The sequence below is a fragment of the Glycine max genome, chromosome 8, assembly GCF_000004515.6.
Source record: "Glycine max cultivar Williams 82 chromosome 8, Glycine_max_v4.0, whole genome shotgun sequence".
Lineage (NCBI taxonomy): Eukaryota > Viridiplantae > Streptophyta > Magnoliopsida > Fabales > Fabaceae > Glycine > Glycine max.
Genome location: NC_038244.2, coordinates 12760785 through 12787283, shown reverse-complemented (window position 1 = coordinate 12787283; position 26499 = coordinate 12760785). Strand labels below are relative to the sequence as shown.

The window sequence follows — 26499 nt, the reverse complement described above, 5'->3', positions numbered from 1 at the left end:
TTAACCAACCATTAAAACATCAATTAAGAAACTAAAAAGAAAGAATTTTTTTATTGAAATATGCAGAATCACATTACTAGTGACTTTTTTTTTTATAGTTTCTTATAATTTTCACAGTAAATATTTTTTGTTTTTAATTTCTTTAAGTAATATTCTAAAGGTACTTATTAATCATACCCTTGTTATTATGGAACTAATAACATATTATTAACTTGAGACATTGGCAAGTGGCAAAAGGTTAGAAGCGCGTGTCACATTGATCCCTCGTGGTTTAGTTTGCAAAAAGTAATGCCCTTCACAAGAGGTTGTATGGCAGATCCCCACCTCCCCATGTTACAACTTCCCCTCTACCTGTCCCTATATCTTCCCCCCTCCCCCATATCCCTCCCTTTCTTCTCCTAATTCACTCTCCCTCATCACACCCTCTCATTGTGCCATTACACCATTACTTGTCCTCTTTCTTTGTTGTTGACATACCCTTTTGATAATCAAACACATATCATAACAAGGTATATATATATACCAAAATGTGTAGCTCTAAGACCAAAGTGACTGTTGGTTTAGAAGCCGTTGTCGCTGCTGCGAAGCCCTCAGTGGCTAGAATCAATGGAAGGCCAGTCCTCCAACCAACTTGTAACCGTGTTCCAAACCTTGAGAGGAGGAATTCAATCAAGAAAGTGGCACCACCAAAGTCACTTTCTCCACCATCACCACCACTTCCAAGCAAGACCTCATTGACACCCCCGGTTTCTCCAAAGTTAAAGTCCCCTAGGCTTCCTGCCACAAAGAGAGGCAATGACAACAATGGACTTAACTCGAGTTATGAGAAGATTGTGATCCCTAGAAGCTCCACAAAAACTCCAACTTTGGAGAGAAAGAAGTCCAAGAGCTTCAAGGAAGGGTCATGTGTGTCTGCTTCCATTGAGGCTTCGTTGAGTTACTCGTCTTCTTTGATCACTGACTCCCCAGGTAGCATTGCTGCTGTGAGGAGGGAGCAGATGGCACTGCAACAAGCACAAAGGAAAATGAAGATTGCCCATTATGGAAGATCAAAGTCTGCAAAGTTTGAAAGAGTTGTTCCTCTTGATCCTTCAAACACTAGTCTTGCATCAAAGCCAACTGAGGAGGAGAAGAGATGCAGCTTTATCACACCCAATTCAGGTAATTCATTGTGAATATTTTAAGGACAAAATTCGGATGAATTTTTTTTTTCTTAAGTGTTCTCGGTACTACTGTTCTCCGATTAGAATAAGAGTTTCATCTCGATAATATTCATAATAAAGGATTGTATCAAATATCTTCATAAGTTACTGAGATGAAACTCTGATTCTGATAGAAGAAAAACACCAAAAACATCTAAAAAATAATTATATCCAAGTTTTGTCCATGTTTTAATACAATTTCATACCTATTTTTATACTCAGTGCAATGGTGCTTTATCTTCAAAGCAAAATGTGTTTATTAATTAATCTCAATGTTTCTTTTGATAAATAGATCCCATCTATATTGCTTATCATGATGAGGAATGGGGAGTTCCAGTTCATGATGACAAGTAAGCCACCACTTCTTTCTTTTTCTGTCACACACACAACAACATCACAGTGTCACACCAAACACAAATATACATAAACTAATGAATAATGATGATGACTGACAAAAACACTGTTCTCCATCCAGGATGCTGTTTGAACTTTTAGTTTTGAGCGGTGCTCAAGTTGGATCTGATTGGACCTCAACCTTGAAGAAACGCCTAGATTTCAGGTTGGATTCTGCTAAAAGGCATTCATATGCATAGTTTTATTATGAACTTTTTTTTTGGGGGTCATGGAAACTAATAATTTTAAATTATGTGTGCAGGGCTGCATTTTCAGAATTTGATGCAGAAACCGTGGCTAACTTGACTGATAAGCAAATGATGTCTATTAGTTCTGAATATGGCATTGACATAAGCAGAGTCCGAGGAGTTGTTGATAATGCTAACCAAATTTTAGAGGTAAGAATTAAAACTCAAAAACTGTGCCCTTTTTTGCATCACTCTTTTTAACTTGGTCTCTCCCTCTTTTCATGTCATGTCCTCCCAAAATAATAGTTTGAGCTGGCTTAACTGAATATTCTAGTATAAGAAAAAAAAAACAGAATAGTTAAAGAGTATTAATGGTGAGGTGACATGTTCAGCTACAGCCTACATCTTATTATTATCTCTTTAATTCACCTAATGACAAGAAATTTCCAGTAGGTTACAAGCTTTAATGCCTGTCCCCTCATGAGCTGATTCATACAATGGTTACCATAACAATCTTGTCATGCATTACAAAACTTTAGTTGCTGTTGGTTAACACTAGCTAGCAATTATTTTTTCATTAGGGTAGCGTAATTTCTGTTGATTTTGCTTATAACATTAATCTTGCATTGGTCATGTCTACTTAACTATTTGCAAATTTGTGTTACAGATTAAGAAAGACTTTGGTTCATTTGACAAGTACATTTGGGGGTTTGTGAATCATAAACCAATCTCCACTCAATACAAGTTTGGCCACAAGATTCCAGTGAAGACATCAAAATCAGAGAGCATAAGCAAAGACATGGTTAGAAGAGGCTTTAGGTTCGTTGGTCCAACAGTGGTTCATTCATTCATGCAAACATCTGGCCTCACGAATGACCACTTAATCACATGCCACAGGCACTTGCAGTGCACCCTATTGGCAGCTCGATCCCTTTGTACCATAGAGCCCTCTCAATAGATCCAATTTCAATTACTACTTGGAAACAAGGAACAACAACAAGAGATTATTGACCCTGAAGAAGAGCTCAAGACATAAAAAAAAAATAATAATAAGAGTTACTATTACTTATGTATGCTGAAGAGCATATGTAAGGTGGCTAACAACAATAGTTTACTTTTCAGTTAATGTTGTGTATAATATTAATTAATTAGATATAGGACAAAAAGGTTTTTTTTTCTGATTTGTGAGATGTTGTGAGAATTTTTAATGATAGTTTGGGTGTGATTTTTCTTTGCATAATTAATGAGAAAAAAGTGATTATTATTAGAGAGAAGAGAAGAAGAAAAAAAGGGTTTAGGATGGTGTTATTAGGTGGTGGGAGGCTTAGGGAACAGTCACCATGTGCATGTGCAATTGGGAGACATGTGCATGTGTGGTGGTGTCAGTTTGCTTTCGAGACCATGTGACCCATCATACTTTGCATTATTTGGTTCCCTTAACAGCCTGTGTGTGATACTTGTAAGAGGGGAGTGTAGGACCACTCTTTTTTCCTTCTCTTTGCTTTGTTTTATGGGGTTGTTATCTTTACTGTATTCTCTCTAACTTTTTGGCTTGGGTGATATAATATTATACCCCCAATATATATTTTGGAGTTGGTGTGGATGTTTTGAGTGGCCTTCAATACGTTTCTCATGTGCTTCTGTACTATCATCACTAATATATACTTTTCTAAACGTTAACAAGATAAGATAAGTATCTTACTATCTCACCCCCGCATCACTCACCTTCTTTGTTAAAGAATTAGTCTTTTCTTTCCTTCCTCTCTTTGTTGCTTTCATTCTCTCTTAATTGGTAATACCTCAAAGATTAAGAATATGTTTGGATACAAGTTAGAAGTCCTTTGCTAGAAGTCCTTTTGAGAGTTCTTTTACTGAAAAAAATTCTATATTTCAAATAGAAAAACACTCAAAAACACTAATGATTTGTATCCAAACAGGCCTATGTTTGATTTAAAGCTATAGAAGTATTTTTTGCAAATTTTGATACAAAATTATGTGTTCCAATGCATGAATTAATAAGATATGCAGCTTCTAAAGTAAAAATACCTTTTGAGTTCTTCCAACTTTAATCCAAATATGAATATAAATACATTTGTGAAACTCATTACTACCACCATCACTGTAGCAGCATTTAACATGGTACACATGCATGGAAGGACTTGGCAAATGCATGAGGCCAGGTTAGTGGTGTACTAGTATTAAGAGATTGGGGTCCTAACATCCAGGCTAGCTAGTGTAACATCCTTGACAAAAAAGTGTATTTAATAAAAGAATAAATGGCCAATTAATGTGAGGTAGTTGACAATACCAAAAACTGTAAAACAACAAGAATCCACTAAAGTGTTTAGCAAGCCTCCCTTTATTGCAAGGTACTATAAGCAACTTCGTGATCCATGCCAACGAACCATTGTACCACCTAATTAATTTTCAATAGTTAATAGGTGTAAATAAATCGTTGACTGTGCTCCCTCTCTCTTCTCTCTATAACTGACACACAAAGAACAAATTAAGAAATACTTCTATACACTACTATTCATGCATTTCATCAATCCAAATGCAGATATTATGGGTTTGGCCTCATAGTTTTTTATTATTTCTAGGCTATATATGCTAGCGTGATATGTGGATTCTGCAGAAAATGATAAGCCCATGCTCTTCACATTCTCTGTATTTTTCAGAAGTTTTATTCTACATTGCTGATCTTGATTGTTCTTTCTGGCCTTTTTCTAACACCCAGGAGAAGTTATTATTATAACAAATAAAAACTAAAGAACTTTCTTGCATTGTATATGGAACTTCAGGCTACTAGATAAATTCTTAAATGTAACAGAGAAAATTAAAGAATTTATATAAAAAATAATATCATGCACTTCCCATGAAGGACTATTGGTAGTTTTAAAAAATAAACTAAACTTAAAATCAAATTTCTCTAAGAACTGTTAGTTGTATACTAAGGTGTAATATATTTGCATTCGTTAAGAAAAGACTGTATATTTTAGCACAAAAAGAGAGGGTGGTATGATACTTACATTTCATAGGGGGATGGTACGTAAATGAGATTTAAAATTATAAATCTCATTTTATATTACAAATAGTGAGCAGTATATATCTATTAATTTAATACATGTTTGCATTGCAGTATATATCTGTTAAAGTAATAATAATGCCACTATTTGATGTAACCTTTCCATAACAAATGTTTCTATTAATACATGTTTACTTGAACACAAAATATAAGACATGTCATCCTTCTATTGTTCAACGATTCATTGTTAGATGCTTCAGCAAACATAGTAACAAACAAATGAAGTTAACATCTCCTAACAATTCACTCTAGCATGGCATGCATTTTATAGTTTTACTCTATTAAGAGGTCTCAAAGATATCACTCATGTTATATATGTAGGAGGGACAAATCTCATATGAGTCACTCATATTCCTATATATGCATATATCATAGCTCGTATTCAATAACTAACTTTATAATTATCTTGTTACATCTAAATTTTGGTGGCATTAAAATAGCAAATTCTTCATATAGAAATTACAATATTTTCAGCCCAAAAGACTATATCAATCATAATTATATACTTTAAGAAACGTTTATGATACTTTCGCAATATTTCATACAATATTTTTATAACAGATCAATTCATTGCATTATTATCTTAATATATACATATATGTAAAGACTTGATGTTTCTCGTATCCATAACTCACAAGATGACAAGATGTGATCATTAGTTTGTGCATATATATTTTTGTCTCAATGCATCATTTTTTTTCTTTATTAACAATATCACTTTATTAAGGATATTGTAAAACAATATTCTGTTACTCAATAGAATCAATAGAATCTTATGAATAAATATCATTGCGGGTTGACACAAATAACTACTTGCGTAGCTTTAATATGTCATTGATATCTTGCCGATAGTATTGAAAGTTTCTTCTCATCTTATTTTTTCATAATAAAAGAATCTTATGACTAAATCATGTACTTAATGTCTCGTGACATTAAATTTATTATTCTAAGGACTTTATCATGATTAAATAAATGACTCATTATTTTCAAATAAAAGTAAGATGCAAATAACGTAAGTAAACTTGGTCAAGATACATTTATCAATGAAACTTACATAGAGCTTTAAAAATGCAACTTTTGATCAATAAATGATGATGTTTCCACACTTTATGAATTCCCAATCTTCATGCTCAAGCAATTGCCAATTGTTTAGCGACTACAACACAAGTTTGTATATATTAAACGATATTCCACCTCGAAATTGTAAAAGACTATGGAGAATATAATTTATTTAGTTATTTAATTAGATCCTTTTGCTTTGGATATGTGTTGCTATATGATTTAACTATGGCATGCAATAATATATCACTAATAATATTATGATCACTCTTGAAGATAATCTTCAAAGTTTTTTTTCCGAAAGCACTGTCCATGAATTGCGCTGCGTCTGACTAAAATGTAGTACACAATTCAATGTTTGACTTTTAATTAGGAAATTGCTATAGTTCGTGATATTATGTCGTTCCATGTCAAGTCCATGACTTCCATTATCCTATAATCCCTACCAGAAATTCCATACTTAACATGAAATATCCAAGGACGGTTTTGAGGATATTGCTTTGATGTTTAACTAATACTTGCATTGGTGCATTTGTTCTAACAATATATCCTTCTCGTGAATTTTGATAATTAATTATTGAGTTGAACTTTTCAAAAGCCTTTCAATTTTTTTTGCTATTATTGGAGAAAAAGAAATTCATTAGAGAAACCTAACTTTTTTATTTGTATATATATATGATGACATTTTAACAAACCAAAAGAATTGTTGTGAATAACCCTGGCTCAATTATTTAATTTGAACGTATTTTGATGGTGATGATGCAGCCTAATTGAAACACAAGCTTGTTCTAATCTCATGATCCGCCAGTAATGTCCAAACTTTGAAAAGTTCTTTCCCCCTTTTTATGTGTTTTTTTTCTTCTTCTATCAATTTAATGAGAGTATACTAATAAATTTGTTTATTTTTAATTTATAATAATTTTTTAATTTATGGAGGAGAGAAATGGGATTTTTTTTAATTAAATATCTAAAATTACTCTAATATCCTAAAATAAGTTAATTAAAATAGAAAGACAATGGTTATTTTGTTCTAAATACTTTGGCATACGTTACCAACACCAACTGAAAAAATAATGAGTGCATATTAACAAACTATATATATATATATTTCTTTTAGTTCTTCATTTATGAAAATAAAAATAATACATGACACACTTTCATATATAAAAGGTAAAAGGAGACAATTATTTATATCACCTTTTTTATCTTTATATGTGAATATATTAATAATGTCTCTAAATCCTTTTAGAGAGAAATACAAAAATACAATAGCAATACGTTCAACGAAAAACGTATGTTTAGAGCATATCAAAACTTGCTAAAATTAGACGAATGTTAATTGATTGTAGATCATTTAGAGCGTGTGACAAACAAAAATTTATCAGACTTATATAAAACATTTGTTTAAATAACGTTAGAGTAATTTTTTTATGTTACTGAACGTTAGTAATGTTATTAGAACATATATGAGTCAGATAAGCGTCAGAACAACATAATTTAATTAAATGTCAAAGTGAAACATTAAACAAGTATCTAAATACGATAAAATATTAAGGAGATTAACTGATGATAATATCTCAAGATTCTTGAAGAAGGTCCTGCATTATGCAATTGTGTCATGCCAAGTAACCCTTATTAACTGGTTCTGTTTGGGTGGGTGGACTGATCTTATGGGCCTATGCGGACCTAGGTTGGGGTCCAAAACATTGTTTAATTAGAAATCTTGAATTTGATATAGTGAAGCATGTGATTGTATTAAGGATGGTTTATTTAATTAGGATTTCAAAATATTTTTAAAAAATTATTGGTAAAAAAAGTTTGAGGTATTTAATCAAGATTTTTAAATAATTAAAATAAATTTTGTGGTATTTAATCAAAATTATTATAATTTTTTAAAAATTCAATAAAATTTATTGGTATTTAATTAAGATTTTTTACAACTTAAAAAAAGTTTTATGATATTCAAAAATATACAAATTTTGATGAATTTTTTTTTAGGATAGATTTTAATGGATTTCATGAGACTTTTTAGTAGAAAAAATGCATTAAACAATTTCTCTCAAATCCTTAAAATTTCATGAGACTTTCTTTACTTTTTTTACTTTTCTTTTTCCATCACACATAATCACTTGTCTTTTTGTTGAAAGTGATAGACATTTATACTTATTTTTTTACTAATGGTCAACATGCCTTGAAACGTGTAATATGAAAGATCTTTTCAATTCTTTAAATTTTGGATATCTTAATTACATGCTTATTCATATAAATGAACGGAAATATATATATATATATATATATATATATATATATATATATATATATATATATATATATAAACATGAGAAATATATAATTTTAATAAACCTAAAAAGTTTACTCATGTATAAGTGGATAAATATACAAATAATGTTCGAAATAATTGTTGGACATGTTTTTGTTTGTTGGGATCATTATTGTGAAAATGGATACAAACATTCATGCTACTGTAATTTTTATACAATTAACATAATTGATGATTGAAGGAAAATAAACCTGCACTTGTTAATATATTAGAAGAAATTGATTTGTTATGTAATAGATTTAGCATTCTTCGTATAAGATGAATTTTATTTAAAGTGTTAAATGGACAAAATTCATGGATTTTTATTAATGATTTTAAATATTTTTAAAAATTTGTGGAGTCCTTTAAAATATTAAAATCCACAATGTCTTTCAAACCTTATGAATTCATATTTTTGTAAACCCATTAAAATATGAACTATAGAATCATAATCATAAAAGTCTTTTAAGAAAATCTTTAAAATCATTACATTCATACAAAGTATTTTAAAATTCACAAGATTTTTTTATGCCAAAATAATCTTTTAAAATCTTAATTCAATACATCTCTTAAAAATTCCGAGAAAAACATTATTTTCTTACAATGATTTTATCCTATTTAATTGAAATTAGTCAAATATTTAATGGAACATTTTTTAAAAGGATATTTAATGTAACATTTGATATCGATGATTTTAGACTAAAAAAACATTAAGTAATTCTCATGCATGGTCATAAATGAGTGGAGAAAATGTAGTACATTTTGAAAGTATATTGGATTAGGATTTTAAAAGAGTTTTTTTATAAAAAAAGTTTTGGGGTATTCAATTAGGATTTTTAAATGACAAATAAGTTTTGTGGTATTCAATTAAAAGTTTTAAGATTTTTTTAATGAGGACAACAAAATTCAATGATATCAATTAGGATCTTTTATAACTTATAAAAAGTCTTTTGATATTAAAAGATATACAAATTTTGATGAATTATTTTTAAAAAGAATTTTGATGGATTTAATTAGACTTTTTTTATTATAAAACATCTACCAAACAATTTATTGCAAACGGTTGAGATTTTACTAGATTATTTATTTTATTAGTTACTTGACTTTCTTTTATCTCATCACATTATTTTATTTTTCTTTAATGTTTTTCAAGATGCACATGTCATATATATATTTTTTATTCTTTTAGAATAAAAAATATCAAATATATTTATCCTTCTCTCTACACTTTATTTTATAAATTAATGTTTTGTTTTATGTGATAATGTTAACAATGTTTTTCTTATACCGATTATATTCATCATTTGTTCAACACAATATTGTTGTAATTATCATCCTTAATCTTGTCATCCACATAACTCAATAACTTCCCTACAAATTTTTCACCTACATCACTCCCTTCTATCCCATTTAAACATGTCATTGGATTTATCTTGAAATAAGTGTAGTAATTAAAAAAAAAGAAAATCAACGTATAATTTTAAATTTATTGTTCAAATCCAAAAGTGAGAATGAAAAAAATATTATTGTAAGAATGATTAGTATATGAGAACATAAAGCTATAATCAATTTAGCTATTAAAATATTAAAAAAATATATTAGCTTTACTTTTTTTTATTCACACCTCATTGTTTCTTATTATTTTTTTCACTGACTTTTATAATTTTAAATGTATTTTTAAAAAATAACAAAATATTTTTAAATCTTATAAATTTATAAAGTCATTTTAAATGTTTTAAATTTTTATGATATAAATCCATAAAAATCTTGTAAAAAAAATTTGATAAATCATAATATTCTTATGTAATTTTTACCATTCATAAAAAAATTTTATGCTAAAATATTCTTTTAAAATTCTAATCCAATGCATCCCTTAATAAGAATTTAATTAAAATACATTGATATAAATTTTAAAAAAATAATTAAAAAAGATAAATTGGTGTGTAAAAATAAATTTAAGTCTGTGACGTTGATTATAAACAAGAAACGGTTTATAGTGATTGAGTTCCACAACACCAACAAATATACTCTTTCGAAGACAATGGCAGGTAACGACGTTAAGAATTAAACTCTCAATATAAAAAGCTTAATTAATTAACCACAGATAGCAAAATCAAATAAAGAAATTAAAATGAACTCTTGACTAATTTTCAATAACCTGAAACCTATCTGTAATTTTAAAATTGGTTGAGTTATAGGTTTTTCTCCATATCATAGATATAGAGCAACTACAACATTATGCTTCTAAGTCATAATCTTGCGTGATTTAAAATGTGGGACAAAAGGTTAAGAACATGGCAAATAGACTCAGTGAGGCTTAATGATTAGTTTTAGACTTTTAGATACTAATTGTATAGACTTTTTGAATGAATTAGCCAGCAAAAACAAAGTCTTTACATGCTATCCTTTTTTATTTTGCTCTACGTACTTCCAGCCTTTGTCCTATTTATAACTTATTATTCTTTTTCTTGTCCTTTGCTTAATTTCATCGATTCTCTCATGCAAACTTAAGAAGTTGGCGAGTTATTAAACTAACCACTTTCAAGATTTGTTTGGAAACTTAGAGAATTCATTCCTTAACATATCTTTTGAATAAGCAGAATTAAAAGAGTGAGTAGCTAGGTCAGGTAATTCCTAGCTAGTAGCTGAAAATAAAAATAAAAATGCAACAAACACTTCCAAATTTATCACAAAAATTCAATTCAAACTGGCAGAAATAAGTAGAAGCATTACATATAGATCAACCTACTACATGTCTACATCTGACAGGTAGAGTTCCTAACTATCTAGTTAAGTAAAAAAAAAAACTACAAAAGAAAACATACATAACCTTTTTCTCATCGAAATAAAATCTAAATTAACTAAGGAAATAGTATAACTAAAAGGTCTCTCTAAGGATAAGCTAAATTAAATGGTGCTGCAATTGGTAGGGGCAAAAGAAACCTTTTTCTCTCCAAGGTCATATTCTACTTGAAAATTAACCTGTGCCCAATTTCCAAAGATGGAAATTCCTTTGGAGGGCACCACCGTCATGCAAACTAAGTTGTTGTCCAAGGCAATAAACATGTTCTTTGGGCCTAAGACCACATCAGCCCCTGTAAAATGAAACACAAATTCGGGGAAATTCAAGTTAGTTGGATTTCTAACACAATATTCAAATGGGGTTGGAGCATCTTCCGCAACCTCCACATTAATAGCTTCCTTCACCGAACTTATAAAATCGGTGTAAATTCCTTGTTCAAGATGTGTCAATATGGGCACCGAATCAATGATTATGTTGCCACCAATTTGACCAGTCAACACCTTTTTTTGTCCAACTGTGATGCCCTCTAAGTTGAGGACATAATATGAAGGGTAAGAAGGATTGATCATAAAGGGTGTGGACACAACCTCATTTGTTGGTGCCATGGAACCAAATTTCAATTTTCCCGTAGAGGTTGAACTAAAAGGAACCATGCAATAGGAAAATTTGTGGCCAATTTGGTCTCCTAGTTGCGAGGCTAGTGACAATGGGCCAGGCCCAAGGCCCACAAAGCCATTGGCCTTGGTACTTATCTTAAACGTGAAATTGCTATAAAAGGCACACCCAAACACAGATTTGGGAAATGTGGCACCACCTTGGCCCATACCAGTTGAACTAAAACTAATGGTGTCATAGCCCAATCTCCCAATGGTGAATGAGTCCGTACCATATTGGTGAAGGTAAATGCATTGCTTTGAGCTCCCACACTCGCGTTGGTTTTGGGGGAATAGTGTGCATGGTTGTGACTCACATGGCACATCCACGTAGGTTGAAGATTGGGTTGGATCAAACAATGGTGCTTCTTGCGGGTAACATGTTTTACAAGGGGTGCATTGTAGCCAAGAGAGATCACTCCCCGTGTCAAAAATTGCAAGCCTTTCAACACTCGGAGTGCCTAAAGAGAATCTCATTAGGTATTCTCCATGGTCAGGGATAGGAGTTATGATACTTTCAGCAGGTGATGATGATGATGATGATGGTGATGGTGGAGATGGTGGTGATGATGATGGTGACGGTGACGGTGATAATGGTGGTGAAATTTGACCAATAAAATTTACTCGTTTCGATCGAGTAATAGATCGTAAGGCAGCACTTTTAACTAACTCGGTTTGGGTCATTTGGGAGTTATATAATGGGGATATTGGAGAGTGACGTGGAATGAGATCGATGCTAAAGCCCATTAGGCTTTTACTAGCATCAACCAACATAGTGGAAACTAAAAAGAATAAGGTTAGCACAAAATGATGCATGCTTGTGGAAAGGAAAGAAGCAAAGGAATAGAGAGTGCAAAAGTGAAAAAATGAAATGGATGGTGGAGAAGAACATGTTGAAATGGTTCTATTTATAGATTTTTTTTTAGTTGTGTAAATAAAGATTTTTACTTGAATGAGAGAGTTTTAATTGGTATAATATTGTAAGTTAAACATCACATTTTACTATGAGTCTTTAAATATGTTCACTAATTTACTAATTTTTTTTGTTCTTGTCTCATTATCTAAAAGTGTCATATATGTAAGATTCTTCTATTTTGATACTATATTTTATAACAGCAGTCTATTGTTATGTCCACATTTATTATGTGAGAATTTGAAGTAAAACATAGTTGAAAATCTAAGTTAAAAAGTTTAATTAACATCAAAGTAGCCCATGAAAATTTAATAGCCAATGATTAATTAAAAATCAGTAAGTGAGTGTCAAAGGCCATGTTTCTTATCTTTAAAATAAAATAAAATAAGACATTTTCCAAGATGCTTGTTTTTAAGTATCAACTAAAAGCCAGAAATAGGAACTAGGGGGGAAATTAACAATGTGAGATACCCGTAAGGTACACATATTGCAAAAGGTTGTATCCAGTAACCGGAGAGAATCAGAATCTTCAATTCGAGAGCCTTAATGCAAAATATATAAAGTTGTTTTCATACATAAGTAGGCGCCATTGTATTTTTCCAGTTTTATGAATTTTTTGTTAGATCCACAGTTATTATTAAGAAAATCTAACTTAATTCATTGAGTAGCGTGCATTAATTATTATTATAATTTTTTTGATATTTTTTATTAGTAAATATTAATTATAAATTTCTTTGTCTTTTTTTTATATAAAAAAAAATCTTGCTAACTAGTAAGTTTAATGCATTGGTTAAAGAATTAATAGAAGAAAATATTTATTGTGAAAATTACAGAAGAGTGTAAAAAATATAATAAATAATACAATTTTACATATCTCAATAAAAAAAATTATTCTTTTAATTTTTTAATCAATGTATAAATAGGAATAATTTAAGAAATTAAAATTATTAGCAGATCAATGTACGTAAATAAGCAACTAATACGATGGTTAATACAGGCAATTGCTTGGCAGAACTAATTAGTTATATGTATTCTTCATTAACAGCTTTTAATTAAATTGCCCTCTTCTAAATATCTTTTCTCACTAAAGATAAATTTCAATTGCTTGGCAGATCGATCTAATAACACTATTTACAACGACAGCGATATATAGTATGTTTTTTTTACATGAACATATAATTTTTTTTAACCATAATATGAAACATCCACTAATTTTCTCGATGATGTGCTATAAAAATTGACGGAATATCTTTAATGAAGCTCTTCTTTTCTATTCATATTTTCTTCACTTAAAACACTTAAATTTAAAATTTTACTTAAAAAAAATTAGTTACACTCGGATACACAACTTATTGGTCAGAGACATACAATATATAAATTACTTAAACCTTTACTAATAATTACATTTTTTTTTTGGTTGTGCTAATTACATTTTGTTTCTGTTTATTCACACGGCTGAAGATTAATTAAGTACTTATATTTATACATGCATTCAGAAGTATAAGAAATCTGACACGAAGGAATTAAAGCAAAACTCATCAAAATATAAGTATATAAGACCAAAAACTTTAACGTCAAAACAGTGCCCAAAACAAAATTTTAGCATCCAATTTATAGTGTGTAATATTACTTGTTAACAACAATATATAAAATGTCAGAAGCTACTTGTAAGCCTTAGAAAAATAAAAAACCGTCTCCATTTTGCATGTTGTCTTAAAACATAAACTAAAAGCCAGGAAAAAAAAATCAGAAAATTATAACGTAGGTTCTACGAAAATGATCATGATTTAATTTGTTTAATATCAAAACGGCCGAATAAAATTTTGGCTTCCAATGAATAAAATGTATATAATGTTACGCATAAATAACACTTGAATGTCAAGAGCCAGTTTCTAATCTTAAATAACAATAACAATTTTCCAAAATATTGTCTTTAAGCATTACCTAAAAGCTGGGGGCAAAAGATATAAGATAACTTATTGATATATCGCCTTGAATAAGAAAATAAAGGTTTAATTAAGATATTGGTTCCTAAAAAAAATTACTTCATTTTTTTATCCTGACATTGATGCACAACATTTATTTTTATTAATAATTAATCTATATTGTAAAATGTAATTAATCAATTTTAATGAATTTTTTTCTTCTAATTATCTTTTTTTCCCTAAAAAATTACAATTTTTTATCTATAAGACTAAATATGTGAGATTGGGCCCAACAAAGTGGTAATAGTTTGATTTCTCGTTTTTATTTTATTTAAAGAAGTCTTTAGTAAAATATTTTTTTATTAAATAATGATTCTTTTACACTTTGCAATTATTATTTTGTTTCGCTAAATATTATAAATTTTCATTGAATTTCTCTAAATATCATGAGTTTCATTTGATCTTCTTAACAGTTTTCCCTTCCATTTCATATTTAGAGAGAATAAATAAAAATCACAATGTTTCAAGGGATTAAATGAAAAAAAAACAAAGGAAATCATTTAATAAAAAAATATATAACCAGGGAAATATTTCAATCAAAACGATAAACTACTAAATGAGTAAATTACAAGTTTTTTTTAGAAGAAATTACAAGTTTTTAAAGATTAAAAACTTAATTAAATTGCATTAAAAAACTTGATTAAGTAATTTAACCAAAACAAAATGATTCTTCGAAAAGTAAGCTTTTAAGAAATAATGTCTCAATATTGTTTGCATTGCGTTTAACCAATTATCATGATTAGTGACTTTTGTTGTCCTTAGTGATTTCAGTGCATATTGAAAACTGAATTGCAGTAATAAATTATCTTTTTAAGTACTATGACATAATTAGGATTACTTAAAAAAAAAAAAAAAAAACAGATAGGTAGCAGAATAAGGAGTCAAAAATGAAAACCGAAAGAAAGTTAGTGTGTGATAAAAAAAAGAATCTGAGAGAATAAGAGACAGGGCCGGTTTTTATGGCCCATGCCAAAATATTAAGTAAGGCCCTTTATTTGAAAAACATACATTACATTTTTTTTCATAAAACATTTTTTATTTAATTTACTCTTATATTATTGTCTATTATTTAATTTTTATGTCTAGAAAAATACATACACATCAATATTTATATATAATGTAAGCACGACAAAGAAACAAAGTGGATGTAGGTTTGACTCTCCTTGTCTTGTTGCCACAACAGATTAGAAAATATTTGATTTAAAAGAGATTATGTTATATTTTTGAAATTCATTCACATATATACTCATGTCGAATTTTATTAAGTTTGGATAAACTTCCATGGATCTCGTATCATTTTTTAAATTTTAATTTATTTATATATTTTTAAAATATTAATTATATTTATGATTTAATTTATTTTTTATATTTGGTCCCACTAAGAAAAGTCTCTAGATTTTCTTCATTATCATCTATCATTGACAAAATATCATTTCATATTAAAGCTTGCATATATTTTGTTCTTTATTAATATGCTAATTTTAGTTTTATCTCCTTTATATATTTAATTTGTGTTTGTGTTTCTTTGATATAACAAAGAATTGAAAATTCATTGAATATCCTTCTATGACTATAACACATTAGGAAAACTAACTAAAAGAATGATATCTTTTTTATCCCATGTTGTATTTTAATTTGAATAAAAAATACATAAATAAAATAAAAACTTTAATTTATCTATTTATAAAAATAATATAAAATATTTTTTAGAAATACTACAAAACTATAATATTTTTAAAAAAAATTGGGGCCCCTTTTAGTTTTGGACCCAATGTTGTTGCACCTCCGGACGATCCTCAGGGCCGGTCCTGATAAGAGATAAAAGTGAGGACGAATTATGTGTTGAGTGAAACTCTTGTAGCATGTGAGGGGGGATATGCCTATTTAGTTGGAGAAAGGGTAATTTTTATGTGAGTGTGACAAATAATTAATAATATTAAAAAACAAAAACAGAAAAAAAAAGTGCAAGGGCAAGTACTTTTGTCTCCTAACCCAAAACAAAATTGAAAATCTCGCCTCCTAATAAGTAGCTTTCTAATTTGGCAGCTGATTCCTTAGCTTAAATCTAAAACTACAATAGGCTGGAAAAAGACATTGTGATTCTTAAACCAGTATTGTTGTTTCTGGAATACAAAAATAAGTTAGTTAAGCTATTAGAAATTGCATTTCTAACTATTGGCAACAACTTTTATACTTAATTACCAGAACTTGTTCACAGGTTTAGAATGAGTCACTGACAGACTTTAGAAATCACTTTCTCTTAATTCTTTTTCTTCCCCTTATTTAAGGAGTTTGCTTACAAGGACAAAGCAAATTTAAGTTGTAGCCAACAACTTTGTATATTTTAGAAGAAATATCATATAACTGCACTTGGTTATCTTGTTATGAATGAATATGAGATTTGTTAAGTGTTTGATTATGTTGTTGTGTGATTGAATGTGCTGCTTATTTTATAAAAAGGGTATTGCTATTGACTATTATGAAAATGTTTGGTTTCAGAATTCCTTAATTTTTATTTTGTTTCAGATTATTTGACCATGTTTGGGATTCACACTTATTTTAGAATTTCTTTTTAGAATTACTATTTTTTTTTGTTTCAGATTCTAAGAATCCATGCCCTCTGATTTATTTTATGCATTAATACAAGTAGATACAATAGACATCATCAAAAGATATGATCTCTCCATTTTTTACTTTGCACAAACACAATGTTGTAAGCTTTTTAGACATTACACTTTACTTATTTAGATAATCCTACTACCTTTTCCCTTGATATTCGTTGTTTTAACGGTGGTCCATTTACTTTCACATGTATACACAGTGATGTTGATGCTTCTTTTGTTTCCTATGATTAGTTGTATACTAGACCACTTGGTTAGTCCACTTCATTCTTCAACTACATTTTTCCTAATTCCTCAACTAGCCTCCTACATCAAGAAAACAATATCTATTTAAATTATCCAGTATCTAAAACATTTTCACACACACAAATTACACAGCTGAAGATTATTCATATGATTATATCACATTATGCACTAATGGCATTGAATGTGACTTTTGGTGGCCTAGAATTCACACCCAAGCCCAAATAGATTTTGACCAAAACTTGAAAAGAAAGAGTTTTGTGATTTGCTCACCCCTTTTGGTTGCTAGACCGTGAGAAAGCCACTTTGACGCAATTCTAGGCTTCAAGGATGGGTAAATGACACTTCGATGAACCAAGGAGGTCTCGGTCTAGAAAAAGAAAAGAACGAAACTTGCATGCACGTGAGGTTCACTTGTGATTCAAAAACCAACCTGGTCCAAAGCCATTTAACTAGTATATGTTTAGCAGGCTCGACCGAGTTACTTTCACAACATTAACCCTAAAATAGATATGCTTTTGTTCCTTCCCCTGAAAGTAAAACACTCTAGCAGACTAGCAGTAGCAGTCGTTCTTGCCTTAGTTTCCTATCATCACTCTTGCATCTTGCCTCATCCATCTCGCCCCTCTCTCTCGTCTTTCTTGCACCATCATCGGGTGGAAATGACTTCGCTTTCTTCTAGACCCAGTGATTGCTCATCTCATGTCCAATGAGGGTGTCAGGTGATAGTGTTCACCATGCAGTGCATTGGCTGAACAACACATTCGCATTCACCCACTGAGTGGCCGCATTGAGATCTACAACGAGACTTGAAATGTCATCGTTAAAGGGGCCGATGACGATTTTGATGCCATAATTGGAGAGGGTTTTGATGATGGCGAGATTGGTGCCGTATAGACAAACTTGCTTTATGGTAGGTAGCAACGCAATAAAGATTAGAGAAGATAGGGTGGGTTAACGGGGGTGTTGTCTTTGGCTTTGAAGGATAATTTTGTCTATTCACATTATGACATTTAGGTCAAATGAAGTTATATTAAAGAAGCAAAAGTTATAAAAAAAAAAAACTCAAAATTTGAATTGTGCCACTTAAATGATTTTGGCCCACTTGAGTCCATACCTGCACTAACCCAACCGTCTAAACTTAGACCCGTTCAAACTGAAAGTGTAATTCGATCAAGTTTGGTTCACAAAGGGCAACCCCTGGGGTTAGGTAAGATTGAGCTTTTTGGCCTAAACCTGACTCGTTGCACACCCCTAGTGGTTGTTAGTGGAGGACATATATGAGAGGGGAAAAGAGGAAGCTTGTGGAAATAGGAGAAAGGAACACTTGGGGTTCTCCAACCCAAATGTGTGCAATGAGAATTAAAAGTATTGAAAGGTCATATTATGCCTGTGTCCAGAGGGATAAGGGAAAAGATTTAAGTTTCTAACAATTTAAGAAAGAATTAGGTTTGATTGTGTTTAAGAAAGTGACGTAAATATGTCTTTGTGCAGGTTGACCGAGTAAGTGTAGCAATCTAACTATGCTTAGAAGAATGATTTAGAGATCATCGTGGGTTAGGAATTTGTGGGAGCTACTAGCAAAAAAATCTTAAGTGATTTACATGTGAAATCTACATGCTAGTCGCTTAGTAGAATAAAAAATTGTCTAATGTATGTTTACATACACTTGTATAATAACTTAAATTTAACTATACTTTAATTAATAAGTTTTCATATTCAAACTCATAAAAGTTGCTATAGTAACTATAGCTTAAAACAATATACTTTAATTTATAAAAAGAATTAATAATAATGTAAATGTATATTTCCTTAATGTAGCAAAATATAAAATAACATGAGTACATTAGCTAAAAAGTTAATTATCTAGCTTAAGACATTAAAAAGAAGTATAATTATAACTCACATTTTATAAAATAGTTGTCATATCAATTAATAACTTACTATACTATATTTTCATTTAGTAAGATGCTAGTGATATAATTACAATTCCTAAAACACATTAAATCATTAATAGTTAATTATTAAATACTAGCATATAATATGTTTCCATAAAATTGTTTTGATCTTGATAAAAATATATAACAACTAACCATTATTATTTTGATCTGATTTAATATTCATATATTTTATACATCTTGATCAAACTTGCTCGTGACCATTTGACAATTTTTTTATTTAATAATAAAAAGTAACAAGAGTTTTTTTAGTAATTTAACTAATTGGGTTACCCGTGCGACACATGATTTTTTTAAATTTGTGAACATTTTAATTAAATATGTTTTTTAGGTGAAAATTCATTTTAATTAAATATGAATGCAATATATGTTGAAAGTTTTTTTTCTAAAAAAAACAATTAATGAGAGATTTCAACAATCATAAATTAACAAAAACATAAAGATAAAGAAATCTCAATTTATTAATAGTTATTTTGATAAGTGGAAAAATATGAAATAGACATCAAATTATTTTTTTTAGCATAATGTGGGTAAATCTCCTTACCAAAATTCAAATTCATGACTTTCATCTTCAAAATTCATCCTTCTTTTTAAGACAAAAAAAAAAAAAACAAATCATTTGTTTCAGATTATAATGTTTGAGGTCATTTTTAGTTATTTGAATTAATTCTTCATTGCTATTAGAATTTTGTAGCAAGAATGAAAATTCAATGCTCTCATGATCTACAAACCATATCAGTAGAGTATAAAAAATTGAATTTTATGGATTTGTTTATTTTTTGTTCCCGATTGTATTTGTACATTTTGTATTCAATCTTTCTCCATTAATTACTCCAATTAAGGATCTACAAACCACAAATATCAAGAATTGAAGTGGCATTATAATCTTTAAATGAGAAAGATCATTATTTTATATCATATCATAATTATATCAGACAACATTTGATGCAACCAATCTTAAAAGATAGTTGCAATGAAAAAGGCCAATCTTGGTGACTTCAAAATTGGCACCGGGTCCATGCTACTTATTGTAAGCCTTGAGTTTGACATATTTTTCTCATGACTATGGACATTTCTTGATGATGACTATCACAACAAAGAGTCATTTGCGTGCATGCAATTATAAACTTCCCTATGTATCACTTGGTAGCCAAATCTTTATTATAAATCAATGGAAATGAGAAAAAAAGGTTAAATTAATTTGTTAGTCCTCTAATTTATTTTTTAGATTCAATTTGATCATTTAGTTTTTTTCAAGTTTAATTTGATCCTCTATTTTTTACAACTAAATTTGATCCTCCGGGCCAAATTGTATGAAATCACACTTTGTGGTGGTTCAAAACTCCCACTAAGTATTTTTAAACCACCACAAATCATATATTTATAAAAAAAATGAATCAATTTTAAAAATTACAGGATCAAATTGAACCTAAATAATAAATTAAAGGACTATAAACTAATTTAAAAAAAAGGCATTAAGAAAGAGAGATAATAGCACAACAAAGTTAGATATAAAAAAAAAACCAATATAGATTTGACATACCTACAAAATGGAATTCTTAAACACATATCCTTTATATATATACCATCTTTCTAAAGTTGCAAAAGAAAATGAAAGTAAATTTGACGAGAATAAAAGAAATATTACAAACACAATGAAAACTTGCCCCGTATCATAAACACCTTTGTCCCTTTCTTTGTGAATTTTTTTTTCTTCCAAAACCTTTGCCCTGTTGAAGGATAGTTATATAATAAAAGAATAAAAATTATAAATAAATCCGTGAGCTTTAGCAAAAGAAAGAATAAAAAATATAAAAGTAAAAAAAATATAATTATTGACTTAGAGATAATATACTAAGAGATAACTTGTAGATCTTTATCAAATATCATAAGAATCGTTTACTATCAAGTGAATCTTCCAAATGTGAGGCAATTTCTTCATAAAAAAACAATAGAAAAAATCAAGATAATGTGCTAAAGTTTAGGTTAAATTGTTGAGTATGATTTGAATTCGATCATTGACAGAAATATTTTCTATTTAGGGTTTACTTACTTCCTAACGAACTCCGAATTAGTCAATATCCCTTTCCTCTAATGAACTGTAAGGCTAAGACAAAAAATATACCATTAAAAGAGGAAAGTGACAACAAAGACTCACAAATTGATAATGTTAATTTTTATGCATTCATTGAAAGTGAGAGACTTGCTAAATCATATGAATCATGAGAAATGAAATAGATGGTGTGTGAAATAAAATAAATGGAAAAAAGGTACTAAAAATATGCTACATGTTATATAAGTCATTGTTTTATTAGATAATAATAACTATAATAGATAAATAATAAATGAATATGAATATTAAAGTAATTATTAGAAAAAATAATAATCTTATATTATTATAAAATCAATTTATAACATTCTTTTACGTTTTTAATGCATACATTATTTATTATTTTTCATCCAAATCTTTTAAAATAAGACTATATTTTTATATTTCTAAACATATACAAGTAATTTTACTTTTCAAATAATTTTAGTTAAAATCATAATTATTGACATATAATTGATAAAGTTTTTAAAAAGTCAACATCTTATAATTGGTATAAGTTTTAAATTATTTATTGTAAAAATTAATAAACTTATTTTTACTAATTTGTGATTGAATTTGAATACATATATTATTTGTTTATTTTCTAATATAAATATTTTGAAATAAAAAATATATATATATATATATATATAGGAAATATCAAATTACATTGGTAACTTAAACAATTGTTAGACCCATTTAATAACTTGATATAAAATATAATTTCTACTGATCTAGCCATTGTGTTATATTTATATATTACTAAAATTATTCATATCAAATTTTATCAAAATTCAACATTAATAAATAGGTAATTAAATGATCTGTATTTTAATATATTTTGAAAAAAAATGATTAGGTTGATTATAATCTATATGTAATTAATAATTTTGGATTAATATTACATTTTGTATATATGATCTATGTGAACATAATTATAACTATCAATCGAGCGGTGGATTTTGAAAAAATATTATTCAATTAAAAATTATTAAAATAATAATCAAAGTTACACAACTGTATCTTTAACAACTATTAAACTTATTGATAACTTGATATAAAATATAATTTATATTGATCCACCTGTTTTATTATATCTTTATATTACCAAAATTATTTGTGTCAAATTTTATTAAAATTGAATATCAATAAATAAGTAATCAAATAATCTATATTCTAGTAATTTTAAAAAATTCATATTACATTGATCCACACGTAAATAATTTTTGATTAATATATATATATATATATATATATCCTAGGAATCCACAAATAAACTACCGATTTTCACCTCTCTCTCCCTCTCTCTATTTTTTATTTTTTTTTACGTTTCCTCTTCAAATTTATCACTTCCCTCTTTTCCATTTCACCTTTACACTCTCTCCTTCCTTTTTTTTTTTCTTTCACTATCCCTTTCGAACTCTCTCCGATTAGGGCACACGCGATGCCTCTCTTCCTCTCCGACGAGGAGTTCGCGTGGTGCTCCGGTGACGGCTCTGCCGTGGCCGCGAAGGCCGACGCCTTCATCCGCGGCCTCTTCAACGAGCTCGACACCGTCCGCTCCAAGGCCCACGCCGCCGACATCAACGCCGAGCAGAACTGCCTTCTCATCGAGCAGAAGTATCTCTCCCTCACCGCCGAGTTCTCCAAACTCGAGTCGAACATCGCCGAACTTCAATCCTCTCTCGATCAGCGCCTCCGCGAAATCGACGAGGTGCAATCGCAGAACCACCGAATCAAATTGGAAGCGGTACGAACCGTTTAAACGAAACGTTTCTCTCATTTGCTCGTTGATATTGTTATTATTATTGTTGTTGTGATTTTTTTTTTAATTTTTTGATTTTTTTTGGTTTTTGTTTTGTTAGGTTGAGAAAGATAGGGAGATAGAGCGGTTGAGGACGGAGGTGGCGGAGTTGCACAAGTCGAAGAGGCAGTTGCTTGAGTTGAACGAGCAGAAGGATTTGGAGCTAAGTGAGAAGAATGCAACCATGAAGAGTTATCTTGATAAGATTGTGAGTTTCTCTGTATTTTTGGTATTTTGGTGTTAGCAAGGTTTTAAAAATCAATCCGCGGTTCGTGGTGGCAATGTCAAGGTTTTTGGAGTGTTTGCCACCGCAATTATGGCCATATATCGGCTGCATTTGTTTGCAATTTCCCACTATCGAGGAACAAGACAAAACAGCTATTGCAACTGCCATGGTTTTAAATTGTGGTCTGCAACCACAATTGTGGCGGCAATGTTAAGGTTTTTTTGACTCAACTGCGACTGCAATTGCGGCTGATGGCCGCTTTTTCCCGCAATGTTAGGATTGCGAATTTGCAATGAAACCACAAAAACAACTGCAACTGCAATTGGAAACCATGGCGACTTCAATTTAAAATCTTGGGTGTTGGTTTGGTTGCTTAGGTGATGTGTTTTGTTGTAACGGTATTGATGTGCTTTGTTGTGTTTCAATGGTGGTATTGAAGGTTCGTTTAAGTGAAAATGCTGCTCATAAGGAGGCACGGTTGAGTGAAGTTGAGGCAGAATTGGCACTGTGCCGGGCTGCTTGCACTCGCTTTGAACAGGTCTTTTCTTTATGGCTTGCTTTTATTGTAACTTCTTTCCTTTGATTTTCCTTTTAATTTTTATGGCTGAGCAGATTACTAGTGGTACTGGATTCCTTCACTGACTGACTGTTCTAAATGACTCATTTATGAATGGATCATAGTTGTGGCATATTATATGTTATATATAACTGTGACTCGGATATTTTCGAGGGGGCTGGTCTGATTTGCTGTTTTCTGAATTGGCAAAATGTGTCTGAACATTTATTGCTCTTATTGTGGACTAGACTTTTTCTTGTTTTATCTGGAGTGAAAACTTGAATGTTCCTTTCACGGTAACCGAATAATTTGCGTGAGCAGGAGAAGGAGATTGTTGAGAGGCAGAATTCGTGGCTCAACGAGGAGTTGAATGCTAAAGTTAACATTGTTTTTGAGCTGCGCAGAAAGCACACTGAATTTGAAGCTGATATGACCTCCAAACTTGCAGATGTAAGCTAGTTTGATATTGTAATTGAAAATGACTTTCTCGTTTTGAATTATAATTTGTTTTATACTTTTATTCTCTTTGCTTTGATGATATTTGAGTGGTTGCCAATGCTTTCAGATGCAGAGGCAGTTTGGTGAAAGTTCTAAATCTCTACTGTGGAATGAGGATAGAGTGAGGGAGCTTGAAATTAAGCTTAAATCTGTGCAGGAGGTTGAACATGGAACATTATCTTAAAATGTGATGCATGAATTTCTTTTATCTTGAAACATGCCTGATTCATTTTTTTTAATGCCTTTTTAGGAATTAATTTCTGCTAAAGATGTTGCTGCAGCGAACGAAGAACAATTATCTGCTGAACTTTCCACTGTGAGTGTTATGACAACCTTTGGCATGCATGATCCCTCATCCCCAAAAATATCCATATGTTCTTTCTTGATATGGCTCTAAGATAGTTTAGGCATTGGAGATAGGTTCATTGCTGTTGAGTATACTTTTGTGGCATATTTGTGGAATCATTTGGAAACAAGGAGTTGATGGAAAGGAAGAATAACCTTGATTGTAAATTTAAATAGGTATTAACATTACAATGCTTGGAATCTAGTGTGCTTTTGTGTAAATTTAAATGTTGAACAGAGAAACATGAATTCTAAAGCTCTGTTTCATGAGAAAAAAACATTTTCTTGCTTATGTGAGAACATCCATTTGGGGATTTTTAACTGGAAACCAACATGCACTTTAAGATTTTTAGCATGCGGCTAAAATGTAACTTTCCATAATCGTATGCCATAGCAAATATAATCCTTTAGGATGGAAAGGAGAGAAGTTAAACTACAATCATACTTCTAACTTCTCAGTAAATTTTGGAGGTCTCATTGTTTCTATCATAGTGCTTTTGAGGCTAGCTGCTTCATGATTTGTTCTGCCATAACTATTTGGCTTTGCAACCACTAAAACTAATGTGAACAATAAAGGCAATGCTGGTCTCCTTGCCCATCTCCACCTGTCCTTGAAACCTAGACATGGCTCACCAGTCACAATCACAGAATAAGTAGCATTTGAGGTATTCATCAATCCCACCTCCCTTATTAAGATTCAGAAAATGGTGATAGGGTTTTTGAGAATGAAAAAAATATACATTATATTATCGAACTGATGGGACACAATCATACAACAGATATTGATACGAGATTCTGAGGGTTCAGTTGTAATGGAACACTAACATAATCCTAACAGTCCTATACAGTACAATTGTGCTCAGAATATTACCCTGTGCAAATACTGTAAACATGCTGCCCCCCCCAGCTGGAGGTGTCTGAGCAAGGGTCTGAAGAACTGACACCTGCAGCTTGTCTATTAACATTTGAAATTGAGTGGGAGAGAGAGCCTTGGTCAAAAGGCCGGTGCTGAATCTTCAAGCTCCTGAACTATTTGTTTTTGAGATCACCAAGAGATGAGGTTGGGGTCCTTGGGAGTTGAGGCCAAAAAAGATGCAGGACCCTCATGTTGATCTCCTATCATCAGGATTAGAAGCCCAATCTGCATTAGAAAATGCAGTGAGCTGTACAGGAATTGCTGATGATGCTAGTTAGCATGTAGGCCATGATTCATAATACCCTTTTGATAATGCAATATGCATTTGACTGCTGTCCAGTGAGACTCCAAAGGTGCTTACATAAATTGAAACACTTTGTTGACAGAGAAGGAAAGCTTAGAAGGAGTAATAGTAGCATAATGCAATGATCCAATAATTGTTCTGTTCAATGAGTAGTTTGCCCTCTGTCTTGACAACTTTTAACTTCCAACCATGGGGAAGGAAATGCACTTGTCTTCTGCCATGTTAGCCTTCTCTAATATATTTAGACTGAGTTAGGAGTAAAGCCCATCAACAAAGTGCTCTACTTCAATCCCAAGGAAATAGTCCAATTCTTTAAAAGTTGCTTTGCAGCTGAATGA

General features: G+C 30.3%; 3 protein-coding genes across 4 annotated transcripts in view; 2 read left to right on the top strand and 1 right to left on the bottom strand.

The window, feature by feature from the left end:
* Positions 1-278: 278 nt before the first annotated feature.
* On the top strand, positions 279-3386 carry LOC100791725 (probable GMP synthase [glutamine-hydrolyzing]). The gene is made up of 5 exons (XM_003531426.5): positions 279-1161; positions 1495-1552; positions 1678-1761; positions 1858-1993; positions 2451-3386. Exons 1-5 carry the CDS (start codon positions 528-530, stop codon positions 2739-2741), a joined length of 1203 nt encoding a protein of 400 aa, XP_003531474.1. The 5' UTR covers positions 279-527; the 3' UTR covers positions 2742-3386.
* Positions 3387-10904: 7518 nt separating this feature from the next.
* LOC100788559 (probable aspartic protease At2g35615) lies at positions 10905-14276 on the bottom strand. The gene has a single exon (XM_006585325.3). It carries the CDS (start codon positions 12517-12519, stop codon positions 11155-11157), a length of 1365 nt encoding a protein of 454 aa, XP_006585388.1. The 5' UTR covers positions 12520-14276; the 3' UTR covers positions 10905-11154.
* Positions 14277-22863: 8587 nt separating this feature from the next.
* LOC100788022 (nuclear-pore anchor) overlaps positions 22864-26499 on the top strand; it is a 33334-nt gene continuing 29698 nt past the window's right edge. Inside the window, exons 1-6 of one of the 2 annotated variants that reach the window (XM_026129635.2) lie at positions 22864-23262; positions 23378-23524; positions 23982-24080; positions 24420-24548; positions 24664-24756; positions 24847-24912. In XM_026129635.2, the coding sequence (XP_025985420.1) occupies positions 22957-23262; positions 23378-23524; positions 23982-24080; positions 24420-24548; positions 24664-24756; positions 24847-24912 (840 nt within the window). In that variant the 5' untranslated portion in view covers positions 22864-22956. The remainder of the gene's footprint in view (positions 23263-23377; positions 23525-23981; positions 24081-24419; positions 24549-24663; positions 24757-24846; positions 24913-26499) is intronic. The other variant, XM_006585324.4, reaches the window with a different exon arrangement.